General features: G+C 32.5%; 1 protein-coding gene across 1 annotated transcript; it reads right to left on the bottom strand.

Moving 5' to 3' along the window:
- Nucleotides 1–2,325: 2,325 nt before the first annotated feature.
- LOC111380358 lies at nucleotides 2,326–9,970 on the bottom strand. The gene is made up of 6 exons (XM_023003893.1): nucleotides 9,572–9,970; nucleotides 9,211–9,483; nucleotides 3,448–3,605; nucleotides 3,213–3,318; nucleotides 3,004–3,135; nucleotides 2,326–2,905 (listed from the first exon to the last, which is right to left on the bottom strand). Exons 1-6 carry the CDS (start codon nucleotides 9,761–9,763, stop codon nucleotides 2,768–2,770), a joined length of 999 nt encoding a protein of 332 aa, XP_022859661.1. The 5' UTR covers nucleotides 9,764–9,970; the 3' UTR covers nucleotides 2,326–2,767.
- Between the last annotated feature and the right edge of the window lie 4,482 nt (nucleotides 9,971–14,452).

Here is a 14,452-nt window from a genome sequence, read left to right as displayed (position 1 = left end):
CATCACCAAAATATGACTGTGCTCATGTAAGGCACTATGATGACCTTGAGTCGAAGGGCCAATTCCACTAACAAATATTAGAGGTTAACCACTGACACTTAAATAGTTATCCACGTAGAATCTCCAAAGCGAGTCTCTAATTTTTCTTTTATAAAAAAGTATTCACGTGCTCATTTAAGTGTCACTATATAGCATATGAGATCAGGTACTATTTCTCATGTAAAAAATGTCACGCGTGATGAACTATCCTTTATATCGATATCTGTATTTCATTGTTGCTTACAACTACGGATAATTTAAAATTCAGTCATATTGTAATTTGTATCTCACAATCACAAATTTCTAAGACTTAAATCTACGGATTATATTATATAATATGATTTATCAGAATAGTAATTTAAATAAATAATATATCTTGTCAAAATAAATGTAATAAACATGTTAAAAGTGTTTATTACCTTAGGGCATGACACTTAAGGAAGAGGATGGGAAAGGTGAGAGGGAATTTTTTTTTTTAATAAAAAAAATCTTAATTTTAATTTTTTAATTATTTGTTAGGGAGTCATTTGTACTTTTTTGAAAATTTTGGGACTAATTCTTTATTTTTCTTCTTTTCATTTTGTTATATTAAAGAAGAGTGTATATTCATTTTGAGTTAAATAGTCGATCACTAACATTTATATCGATTACTGCTTACTTATCCAAGATAAAAAGTTTTCGACTACTCACCTACGTTTAGACATGGTTCATCATTCATCACCCATTTAAAATCCATCCATCTACATATATTAAAAAAAATCCATATGATATACAAAAATTATACGTGGATGTGACGGTGTTAAATTATTGACAGCTTGGACCAAAATTCAATTAATCAAAACAACTTTTTACTTACAAATTTCCAGCAGTGATTTTCCCCAAATTGAGATTCAATTCTCCCAAAATAAAACCCAAATCGATTTTCTCTCAAAGCAGAAACCCACTAAGATTAACTAAAATTCATCACCCCTCCGGCCACTGTAACCACTACGAACCCACAACCAATTCCACTGGATATTAAAAGTATGGATTCATAATTTTGATTAATTACTGTTCAGGTATGAGAGAAATAGTTTCTGCAGAACAAAATGATAATTGTATTGCAAGAGTAATTATAGATGTTAATGAGTAATCTTCAGATGTTTTGTAATTAATCTATTTAGTTAGCCTGCTACAAGGGTTCATATGGATTTGGGGATATCTCAAATTGGAGTTCAACATGCAACCGTTTTTTGATTTGGGGTGTTGGAGATGCTTTGGGTCGGATGTGAGGAAAATTGAATTATATCATGGAGAGGAAATTGATTTGGGTCTGATTTTAGGAGAATTGAATCTCGTCCTGGGGAAATCACGGTTGAAAATTTGGAAGAAAAAAATTATTTTGATTAATTGAATTTTGGTCCAAGCTATCAAAAATTTGACACCATTACGTTCACGTATTACTTGTGTCTTCCATGTGGATTTTTGTCCACGTAGACTGATGGATTTTAAATGGATGATGGATGAGTAACTTTGTTTAAAAGTGGGTGAAAAAGTGGTAACTTTTTTATTTTTGGATGAGCAAGTATTAGTCAAAGTCAAATCTTAGTGATTGACGATTTAATTAACTATTCATTATTTCACAAGGCTTTATTGAGAAATGGAAGAAACTGTAGTATTACGCAATTAAAAGGTCATTTGGGGGTAGGGGTGGGGTTTCACCAATTGAAACGATATGAGATATTTCACAATTGAGGTAAATTTAAGGGAGTTTTACTCCAATTATCCTAAAATTAGTCTTGTTTTCAAATATATTTTTAAAAATATTAAATCAAACAAGTTTTGCATGTTTTAGGAATCTGAAAACAGCTTCAAAATAATAAACCAAAGCCCCTTTAGGTTCTATATAAAGAAGCAATTTAAAGTTCAATAACCATTCAAAATGCCGAAAAAGTTTAGCAACCATGTGGTAACATGGTTTGTCCATACTGTGTCATGTCATCAACATCTTTAATTGAAGAGTTATATTACACGTATAGAAGAATTTCATTAAAAAAATTTACATATCGCAAATGTTCTATTTGATTCAAAAGTTAGGGGGGGAAAATCACCCATACATGTGTTGCCAACACAACATAAGGGATCTGTGTATGTAGCGAATTGTTCTTAATTGAATTCAGTTCATCATTAGAATAATTTTTAGTAGTTCAGTGACCATAGAAAAAATTTAATTGAATCTACATTTCAGTAACACAAGCTAAAGTTTACCACTGTATAGGAGCTCGATTTCATTTTAAACACGATTCATAAAAGTCGAAAATTCAAGAATGTAATTTTACGCATTAAGCCTTATTCCCGACATGAATTGTAAATACAACCATCAAAATTATTCTTCATGGCTAATATTCAGAAAAGCTCAATCCCTCTGCTCTTAACGAACACGCCAACACAGATCAGAACGTAGTAGGCATAAAACTTTAGGATTTTTTCTCGGCCCCTGTTCAGGCAGCACAACCCAAAACTTTATGCCTCGTAGACAAAAAAGTCCGGGTTTTGAGATTTCAAAATTTAGGAGGCCATCCCTTCTTACTAATAAAAGACGAAATCCTCAATGCTTTTCAAAGACATCGAATCAATAATTTCCCCATTGACACGTACTGTAAATGTGTAAATCTCATTACACCAACTTGATTAAGGGGTCGTAAAAAATTTCAGACGGGCATAACATCCACTCGAAAATTATTGTTCGCTACTTTTTGTGCATTTTAGATTCTGGCGAGTTTGGATGCAATGGCGAGAGAGGCTGCCTAAGTGAATATATGTCACTGAGATCAATTTTCTTATCCTGTGGACTGCTCGACTTAGGGCTAGATTTTCGTTTATTCCCCTGCAAGCAATTAAATGACACCATGAATACCACCACCTAAAAATTGTCCCAAGCAGATGGGCATTTCATGAAAAAAATGTATATAAGCAAAGCCGAACCTTCACAGAACCACTGCTCGAGTATTTTCCCCCAGAAGCAGCAGCAGCAGCAGTCTGTTCTCTGTAGCATCGCCTTATTAACCTTTTATTTTCCTTGTCTAATATGCTGTTTTCTCGAAACAGAAGTTTCACCTGAACACGCCAAAAAATTATATTTTATTATTCCTAGGCTATCCTCACATTGAACCATCTTTCAATTAATTATATACCTCCTCTTCAGCTCTATGCAGGTTAATCGTCAAATGATCCTTGTCTTTCTCCAAATTCTTCGCCTCAGCTACCAATGCCACAACATTCTGAGTAGATGGCCTTAAGCTACGATTAAAAGAACAACTTTAGCCAATTGACACAAGTTGTGAAAAGAAAGATCAAGAAACATTGAAGTCTAATATAGTTTATTTACCAGCATGTTCGTCAAAAGTTAAGCTGGAATATAAAACTCACCTGTACCACATTTTCAGAATCTTTTGGCAAACTTCAATTCCACCATAGGCCTCTAAAAACTCATGTGCAGTTGATTCGATCTCATCCTTGCCAAACATCGTTGCCAACAATGAATCAAGTAAAGTTTGTTCCATAGATGTGTCAGCACATGCATCAATCTTCAGCCATCACATCAATACGATAATTCGATTAGCAAACCAATACTCAGAATGCCTTAAATCACATAATGCAAAGTACAATCCATCTCATTATCTATAGCAGTATCAGGCAAGAAATAGAACTATAGAACGAAACCAGAAAATATTGGACGAAATAAAAATGTGAAAGTTAAATACAAGACAAATTCAACACAAAAATAAAATCAAGGAATTTACAGCATTATCATATCATGGTAACTTTCCTGCTCACAACATTCGAAATGTTTTCAACTTACACTTGTCAAGTTATCTACACTCCTTCCGACTTGTGACTCCCACTTTGGTCTCTTTTTCGTGTGTCAATTGATCTCCCACAGAAATTGGTCCGTCTTTTATAACATCGTCGATTTCTTGTAGCAATTACAATAGTATCTCTCCCATCTGATGATATTGAGTGATGATGCCACAATGCATTCTATTACATAACACATTTAAAGTCAGAAAAATAGGTCACCAACCCGTTGTCCATTTTGCAATTTTGTCCCCAGCCTTCCAAATATAGCATTATGGACCCCAATCTTCCACTTTGTTAAAACCATTCCCCAGAGAGAAGATTTCCTTACAAATTGAAGTTAAATAGCATATGAGGACAAGTGTCTTATGTTAACATAGCATAGGCTCCCTTGGCATAGTTTGTCCATGAGTTAGCATTTTATAGAAGCTAATCAATCAAAATATTTTTAATAAATTTAAGGGTCTGCTTGATAGAATTTATTTGGGAAAAACGAATTATTGAATAGTATTTTTTGGAAAATGTGAGGTTAAAAAGTAAAAAAACTTTATTGGTTTGTGTGTAAAATATCTTATTGTGTGAATGTATGGTGGAGAATGATCTGGTAACAAATAATTTAAATTTTTAAAGGATGGCAAACAAGGGCTAAGTAATTTAATTACCAGCTATACGGTATACAAGGCTATAAAAGGTAACATTCAGTAAAACAATGTCAAATTTAATTGTCAAACAGGAATATATAGACTGTCAGCTGGTTAACAGGATTCTCCTTCCCCCTAGAAGGCTTTCCAATTCCTACCCCTCCACAGCATACATATCAAACAATGAGGGGGCAGAATTCAGCTAGTACATTGCTAACCCCATCCCTCCCTAGATCTATCACACACTTAAGGTATCAAACAACAACTAATGAATGACCCAGTCCATCCACCAAAAATAAATGCATCAAGCATTCCACAAACTGGCCGAGTCTTGCAATGCAGTAGAAGATGACTCACACCCCCTCATTGATATCTTATGGCATCTCCACTATTTTCTTTCAAGTCGTGGGTCGGTGAATTTTACTTCCCTAAAAAGCTTTTCCAGGAAAAAACCTTCCTCTCATCATTTGCCAAAAGCTGTAAAGGACTTAACCATAAACAAGTATCCAAACAACCAAGTCCACTCACCAGCCACTAGAACTGAGGCCGAGGTATTATTAAGAAAACATAGCTGTTCTAAAGTAGATATTTACATACAACACACCATCTCAGCCGAATTAACCATTTTGACAACAGGGATCTACAAAGTTGATGAGCAATATTGAAGGATCTGAGGACTACTTGCCCTTTAAGAATTTCACCTTCGAGAACTGTCATACCACAAAGCCTACAAAGATGAAGAGTCTAGGGCAGTTTGTGGAACTTCATATAGGTAAAAGCAGACAGCTTACCTACAATTTCGCAAGACATCCTCTACGTTAAAGAAAAGACAATTGAGACCGATAGGTATGTCGAACTTTCAACAATTAAAATGGTAACACAAATGAGTTTCGCAATTACATGAATATTTGCAACATAAAGATAAAGTAATGATTGAACCTATTTCCTTCCTTTGACAAACAATTTAAAAAATACATTTACACAATATAAGCTTTCAATGAATTTATCGTCAAGAACAAGTTAAAAGCAAAACTCGAAACAACAGCAAATGATACAGAGTAACAGAAAATACAAACTACATCAAATATGAACAGCAAGGCACAAGAAATTATAGTCTATTCTTAACAAAATAGCTATGCACAGACTCTATAGCCAACATCTCCTAAAAGCAAAAATAAACACTGCCAAAACAAGAAAGAAAACACAGATAATGTCATAGTAAAGACTTACTTCTACTTTGTAAAATCTGAAGTGATACCAGACAAATTCAATGACTTGCCGACAATGACGTTGTTGTATAAGTATTGTCATGTTACTAGATATTCAACCTTCTGTTTGCTTTTTAAAAACAAATCATACTTCAACATTAGGAATCCCCACCAATCATACTAGACTACCACCCTATTTATCCTCATAGTCGCATAGTTCAATTACAATTTCAGATATAAGCTCCAGTAATTTAAATTTGAATTCAAATGTAATCAAGGATAATTAGTGCAAAGCTATAGCCATCAGGGAAGAGAATAGTAATATCAAGTTCAAATTAAATAACTCAATCAACAAGTGGAAGCTCAATCCATTACCATAAATTCCAACTAGATATTACTCAACTTTCCAACAGCACAAACTTACCAATTGCAGATGACACATAAAAATCTTCATAGTTGACTCAACGGAACTCAAAAGGATGGAACTAGTGTCATAGCTAACCAGGGGAAAAAAAAAGGAAAAAAAAAGGAAAAAAAAAAAGAAAGAAAGAAAAATAAAATCTTCTTTGTTTAGTTCAATTACATATTTTGTTGACATGATTATTATCAAAATATTCAAAAATCAATTGCTACTGAAGGAGACACTACAAATTGAAACAAACATATATTTCAAAGTCAAAGTAGAAAATGAAATCCAAGAAATTATAACACCAATCTAATGGTAACTAATTGGAAAAATTCTCAACAAATTTTTTGTTTAATAACTTCTACGGAAGGTGGACAGTTTAAATATACCCACTTATTTACTTAAGATGGAATCAAGTTGCACATTATGTTTACCCCATTGCAAGAAACCAATCTACCTGATTAATGAAATATTATATAGTAAATGAGTAAGCATCAAGCTGACACAAAGAAGACTTAAAACTCAACTGTTAAGAGGAAGAATACATGAATATTAGTAATCAGCAAAAGAAATTAAGGCCCCGTTTGGTAGGGATTTTGAGAATTGATTTTTTGACCGTTAGAAGAAAAGTGGGATCCACATGTGAAATAAAAAGTCAAAAATTACGGCTTGAATAATAAAATAACGGTCAAAAAATCAATTTTTTGGGACAAAAAATCCCTACCAAACGGGGCCTAAAATTAGATTCCAATTATGACACCGTTCAGTCTCTAACCCAAAGCTGGGCTTTATCTGGTCATTAAACTTAAAATGGAAGACACAAGGCATTTTCAGCACAACACGAACAAAAATAAAAATAAGAAAGGAAAAATAATCATTACAGTGTTAAAATATTAAACTTAATTTCATTCCTCTCAATTTTATTTTATTGCACAAGTGGCTTCTAGATGTTTTGTTCTTTATGTGTTAACGCCAAAACCAATTTCAGAAAGAAATAAAATATATAACAAACTTATACAATCTGTATCAGAACACAAATTAGAGGCATAAAATTTACCCTACACCTGTACCGCCCTTCTTGTCCCAAGAAAGAACATGAAACATCTTACATGGTACATTCTATTCTCTATAATGCCTAATTATCGAATCAATGATCCAACAATTCCTTAACTTTAAAATTCCAGAATAATGAATGAATGTACAAAATTAACTTGCACACATTTGGACCTCTATATGCATAATTTTCATTGCGAAAAGCAAGGCACACACTTCATCAAACCAAAATGCATCTCAATCAAAAAAATTTCGACCATGTGTAATATTTTTAGAAAACCTCAGAATTGCAGCAGTTAAAATTAAATTTCACCAAATATCGGTCTATTTAACAATTAATTTAAGCAAATATTATGAGCAATCAATTTCAGACTGAGATGTGCATCACACAACTTGTCCCAGCATCTGAAACATCAAAATAATAAATAGAACACTACAAGGAAAGCAATGGTTCAAATGAAGCACACAAAAGGATCTGAAATAACAAAGAACACTTTCTGTCTGCAACCCTAGGCATGCCTTCAACAATGATGTTTTAATACAGTCATGTTAAATTACACAAAGATTTCATTTAATCCACATCACTATATATCCATAGTTCTATGCACACAATCCATATGACCTCACAAGAGTACCTTCCAAGTGTCAACTAACTCCATTGGCTTATCATAAAGAATTCCCACGATATGTTCTTAATGGGCCATTGCTAAATTTTTATTTTCATAGGTAAATTGAGTATTTATTTTAAGTTCATCTGAAAGAATTTGATCAACTATAGAAAGTTCAACTAACCATGTTAAAACCTATTTGATCAACTATACCAAGACATTATACCAAAACATTATTACGCAAAGTTAACGGTAGCACCAACCTGTAGTTCCATAGTTTATGATCACCAGCAAACAAAAGTTTTGCGACTTCTCCAAAAACTCTTTAACTAACTCAAAAGCTAACAATTTTAAGCAACCATTGTCTTTCAGCATTATGTGTTCTTAACACAAAAAATAAGAAAGCAATTACATTATACACACTCAGTAAGACAAATATAAGAGCCTTGTCCTTTCTCTATATGCAACATCACATCAGTTAGTTTACATGATAACACTTGTGGCTTTATTAAATAAATTTCCAAATCTTGGTCCTATAAACCCAGCTTTCAATTAGCTACTGTGCTCTCTAATTTGTCTTGCATCAAGCTTGCATCTAGTTGTTGCTTTTTTGTACTTTTTCCAGTAATCACTTTGGTGGATTCGAAATGCTCGACTTTATTGATTTTCCAGCAAACTACTAGAAACTCATGCAGTCCAAGGGCAAGACTATTTCATCATTGAAAATCCCTTTGATTTCAAGATGCCAGTAATGACTATAGTGGCTTGGAAATCCTGGACTTACTGATTTTTTTCAGCAAACTGCTAGAAACTCATGCAGCCCAAGGGTGACAATATTCCATTATTGAAAAAGAACTTTGATTTCCAGGATGTATTATGATCATCGAAGTTTCCATTTTTCTAAATGAACAATTGAGTTCTCTAACAGAAAATGAAAATAAAAATAAATAAAAGAAGGCAATTATATAATACACGCTCAGTGAGACCAATTTGTTATCTTCATATTTTTCCTGTACTGTACCCAAAATCACTTCTTAGGTAAGTTAGCCCTACAAAACCTAAAGAACTTTGATTTCCAGGATGTATTATGATCATCGAAGTTTCCATTTTTCTAAATGAACAATTGAGTTCTCTAACAGAAAATAAAAATAAAAATAAATAAAAGAAGGCAATTATATAATACACGCTCAGTGAGACCAATTTGTTATCTTCATATTTTTCCTGTACTGTACCCAAAATCACTTCTTAGGTAAGTTAGCCCTACAAAACCCACGGCTTTCAATAAATTTCCAAATCTGGGCCCTAACCCGTATAATTAACTGCTACCCACACATAATTAACCATACAATCAGTAAGCAGTGAACCACATAAGTAAGCGTTAAAATGATTAAGAAAATTAGGTGAAGAAATTAATTTACCATCTGTGTATCGCATTGACACTTGTAGAGATGCAAATCCTCAGACAACTTCTTATTCTGCTCCTCCAATTCGTGGACCCGAATCTCTGCTTCCTTGGCCCTCTCATCTGCCTCATTTGCAAAATCCATCAAAGCCTCACGATCGTGATCATAAAGCGAGCACTCCCTCTCCCACTTATTGCATTGCGCCAACAGATTCGAACACTCCATGGCCAATTTCTGGTTCTCTTCGACAAATTTCTTCAGCGCTACGGCATTCATGCTTGCCTCCGCCTGAGAAATGGTCAAACATTAATAAAAATGAACAATATAGGTGACAGTAAATAAAAAAGGAAATTTAAGGAGTTGTAAAAGTGAAAACCCTAGAGCTGTCGATAACGTTGTCCTTTTCTTTGAGTTTGGAATGGAGACACAAGTACTGATTGCGAAGGCGAAGGCGAGCATCTTCGGAGGCGAGGAGTTTGAGTTGCAATGTATCTGCAGATACTGGGAGTCCCAAAGCGTCATCAATCGATTCTTTGATGTAATCATCAGATTCTTGTGGTAATTCCATCGAGAAAAATACCCTAGGGTTTGTTGTTTGATTCTCAGAAGAACTAATGATAGGTTTCTGGAAACAAAATTCAATACACTCTAAGTTAGTTTTGATCTTGACCAAGAAATAAAACCTATACTATAAAATTGTAGGAGATGAAATCTAGTGTATGAAGCGAGATAGGGAAGAAACGGTTTTGTTACGTGTGTCTGGTCCGAATTGATTTCAAATTGGGAATTAGAAAGGCAGACCGGCTAGCCGTTGGAGGTGGGTAAATTTCGTCCTCGGACACAGAACTTTCAGTTAAATTTCAATTGGGTCACTAAACTTCAAATTAGCTTCAAATAGTATCACACGCTCTCATTTTATGTTACCTGCCATCCTCCAAACTTCCAAAAATTTCTTAATTAGTGGTCATATCGTAGTTGATCTTCCACATAATCACTATGCATCACTCACAAAATGAAAAATCGTAATATTAGAATTACTACAATATGTTTAGATTAGATTGTTAAAATATGTATTTTTTATTTAACATTTTTATGACATCGTGAAATAGTAGGTAGGTATGTCATGCAACTATTATGTGGAATATCTTTGTAGTATGACCGTCAAATTAAGCAATTTACAGCACATATGACGAAGTGATGAATTTCGAAACTAAATTGAAGTTGATTGACCAATTGAAATTTAGTGACCCAATTGATACAAACTAAAACCATGAAATTTTATTTCAATTGGGTCACTAAATTTAATTTATTGCAAACTAATCATCTAGTTTTAAAATTTGTTTCATCGTGCTCACTAATTTTTAATTTATTCCACATCATTGAAATATGAAATTTGTTTCTCACACCTAATTATCCTTTTACAACGCAAAAATAGTCCACATACATTAGCATCAATCCAAGAAGATTTCAAATGAGCCATCCCTCTAAAATAGGGTAAAAGCAAGACAAAATCCGATTGATATCTCGTTGATTCCCAACAAATACCTCAACACGATTGACTTTCCAGTTTTTGGTTAATTCCTAATAATACAAGAACTCAATGATTCGTGTACGAATACTAAGTATGCACAATTCAATTCAAGAAAAGAGCTGAGAATCACAACTTATTTTGTAAATGGAACTGTCAATTCCAATGAATTATATGGAACCAACCTGGATTTTTGTAAGTAGAGTTTTCGAAGTTGTAATATTTCTAGCAACTATTTTCATTCTCATTGTTTAAACCAACACAGTAATCTAACAAATTCATAACTTCCAAAAACTTAACCCATTCATAAAAAGAACAATTTATCATGCTTTGAACTCAAGTTTCGTCTTAAAAAATTAAATAACAGACTTATACAAAAAGTATATTTTATTTTTATGGGTTGAATTTTCAGAAAAAAATAATAGGGTCAATTCAATTAATTAGTTTTGGATCCAGAATCGATTACCAAACCAATAACGATCGGTTCTAATACCAATGACAAGATTTAAACCTTAGAAAAACAAAATTGAACCACTTGGTTTTATAGACTATTTTTATCCTTCCCTAATGAATACCAAAAATTTAAGAAATTGAAAATTTTCTTATTTAGAAACAATCAAAAGAAAACTGAGTTCTTATGAGAGTATAAATAATAACAAAACACGAACAAAAAAAATACCTAATACAAGAGAATGATTAAAATATACTTATACTAATTAGCAAATGATGACAATTAAAACAAAACTAAAAACAACATGTCCTAGAATCTTATGCCACATTCATCCAATGCATCAAGACATTAGTGATCTATCACATAATTTTGCGAAGCACATAATAGCGAATTCTTCTTATAAGTGTATTTATTACACTTATCTCAGTTGTTAAACTAGAGCAATTATTGTTATATATATTTCGTTTGTTAGGTGCATCTCAATGAAAAAAGATGGAAGTGGACAAAAGTAATGAAAATTGGCCAAAATGAACTGAATCCAAAGTTTGGGGACTAAATTGCAAAGGTCTAATAGTTGATTCAGACCCAATATCGACGATTGGAAAAGGTTTGGAGTCAATTAGATGAAATTGGAAGTTGAAGGACCAAGAAGACATCAAACGGAGCTAAAATGACTGAAGATCGAAATTGAGGGACCAAAGTACAACAAAAGAAAGATTTTTGTAATGGCAGCTGTACATAGGTTTAAAGTGGCACGCGCATGGGACCCTGTTGTGGTCTTATCGAGAGCAAAACCCATAAAAGCATGCGTGCAGTGGTATATATGGCAAGCATCTGGCCAAATTTTGGGCCCGAATAGCCCAACGTTATTCTTTTAACCTAAACTTATATGGAAATCAATTTTAACCTACTATTTAAGTTACAATGTGGAAACCACATTATCATACATATTTTTCAGTACAAGGAGGCTAGCAGGGGATTCAAAGGTGGTTAACAAGAGAGAGTCAATATTCAAAGTCCGAATTGAATATTAACGAAAAAGAAATTGATTTTTCATTTTTCAATCATTATTTTCAATTTTGGGTGATGTTGTGCCAAATATTTTTGTGTGATTTATTAAATAATGTACAAGGCTAATTCTTTTCAAGTATTAGATGAAAATGAAATCTTTTATTATTTATTTTTGATTCAAGACTATTGATTAATCTTTCATGGGTTTTATTATTTGATTCCTTGATCACCAATTGAATATATGGTTGCTTGTTGTAGTACTAGGAGGCTCACAATAGGTTTAGAATATTACTTGATTAACATATGTGCAATAAATATTGGGAATAATATTTATCACGTGTGCAATCTTTGTGATAATTGTGAAATTTAATGCATTCTTTTTCATTCGAATTCGAACTGGGAATAGATTCGAGCTATGACTAAAATAGATTTAATTGATCTTGGAAAAAAAAAATTCAATAGAATTATTGATTATCAATAATACATGAACGAAATTAGCTACATAATTGAGAATTCAAATAGATAATAATAGATGGATTTGTAATTCAATACCTCATTCAATATACATACTAAATTCAAATTTTAAAAGGTTCATTAGATTAAGTTAGAATAATTCAAAATCACAAATCAGTTTTGTTTGCTCATTCTGAATCTAATTAAAAACTAGTACACTCAATTAAATTGTATTCCTGGTGAAACAACATATGTTACTCATCATGTATTACTTTTAAACGATCCCGTACATTTGTGGGATTTTACCAAACAAGTTTTTAGCGTCATTGTCGGGAAATAATTTATATAATTTGAGTTTATTAGGTATTTTTATATTTGAATTTTTTTTTATTAGTTTTAGCTATTTATGGAACGAACTATATCTCTTGTTTTGCTCTTTTTAGGAAATCACAGTTTATGCTAATTTTTGATGAGATCGAACTTCTTCTAATAGATCCTGAAATCAAAAGTGTAACGCCCCAAATTTTATCGACTTAAATTTTGAGGTGTTACCGATATCATTCTCCTTTGAGTCTTCTCAAATGTGTTAGTATATTTGATTGATCACCGATTGCTTTTGATGAAATGATGGTATGAAATGTTATAACTTCATGTTTAAAAAGTTATTAGTAACTCCCCGAAAATTTTAGAATAAAATTATTGTTTGTTATATTGTTATATTTTGAGAAAATTGTGGACCAAAAGGAAATAAGTTTTGAATTCCTATTTTATTTGGGCCAAATAATTAAGTATTAATAGAATGAAATTTTATATATCGATATTGGGCTCATTTTGTAGTCCGAATTAAATAATGTAGGTTGGCCTCAAGAAAATATAAGGTCATATAAGTTAAGCCCAAGATAAATTAAATGAAAGAAATGTATTTAATATGTATTTTTTAATGTATTTTTTTAAGATAATTAGCAAAAGATTATAATATTTTAATCACGTTTATCTTTATAATTTGAAAAAGACGGAATCATATCCAATTCTGTTCCTTCATTTGAAATATTATTTTATACAGTTACGTTTAAGATTTAATCTTACCCAAATTCTGCTTTCTCCATTTGATAACCACTGTAACAAATCAATTTCCTCCAATTGGTGCACATGTGTTGCAAGTAGTATTATATTATATAAAAAAGGTTGAACCCCAACCTTAAGAGCCCCCACCGACTCTGCCCTGAGCCATCGTGGAGGAGGTAAATCGCAGGATGTGCCTCCTAGGAGCCAGGGTGGAGAGCACATGGATAGGTCAATGCTGTTAACTCATATGGTAACTCCCGCTTGCAACAAAGTCAATTCCACTTTGCGGGGAATCGAACTCTGCACACTGTCGCGCTGAGCCCTATCCGCCCTCCCCTTTGCCACTGGGAGATATGCCCTGGGGGCTAGTATTATATTATATAATACAATTAATCTTTGTTCTATTCTATCAAAGTTGTTAATTGATTTACACGTAACCAAAATCTGTTTATTTTTATTTTGCCATGTGGTAAGTGTGCTTGTTTGTTTTAAAAATCTTAATCGTGTATATGAATAGATGAAAGGAGGTTTCGATTTTTTAAATTCAAATAATTCCCGTTATATGATTTTTATGTGTGATTAATTTATTTTTAAGTTGAGAATATATCTAATCTTAATCTTAATCTTTTTTCTTTTTTTTTTTCTTTTTTTTTGGGTTTAAATCACAAAAGGATATTTGCAACAAATCTTGTTTATATAGCATGTGGATTAATATGTTTAGTATTTTTTTGAAAGAAAATCGAGTGATC

The sequence above is a fragment of the Olea europaea genome, unplaced genomic scaffold, assembly GCF_002742605.1.
Source record: "Olea europaea var. sylvestris unplaced genomic scaffold, O_europaea_v1 scaffold213, whole genome shotgun sequence".
NCBI classification, from domain to species: Eukaryota; Viridiplantae; Streptophyta; class Magnoliopsida; order Lamiales; family Oleaceae; genus Olea; species Olea europaea.
This window is presented reverse-complemented; position numbering and strand designations above follow the sequence as displayed.

Bases quoted from the DNA above. Each gene is read 5' to 3' on its own strand.
- LOC111380358 (XM_023003893.1), bottom strand. From the start codon at position 9,763: ATGGAATTACCACAAGAATCTGATGATTACATCAAAGAATCGATTGAT. The intron at 3,606-9,210 runs GTAAATTAATTT...TGATGGCTGAAG, and splicing joins GTCAATGCGATACACAGATG to ATTGATGCATGTGCTGACAC. The intron at 3,319-3,447 runs GTGAGTTTTATA...TTTTAATCGTAG, and splicing joins ATTCTGAAAATGTGGTACAG to CTTAAGGCCATCTACTCAGA.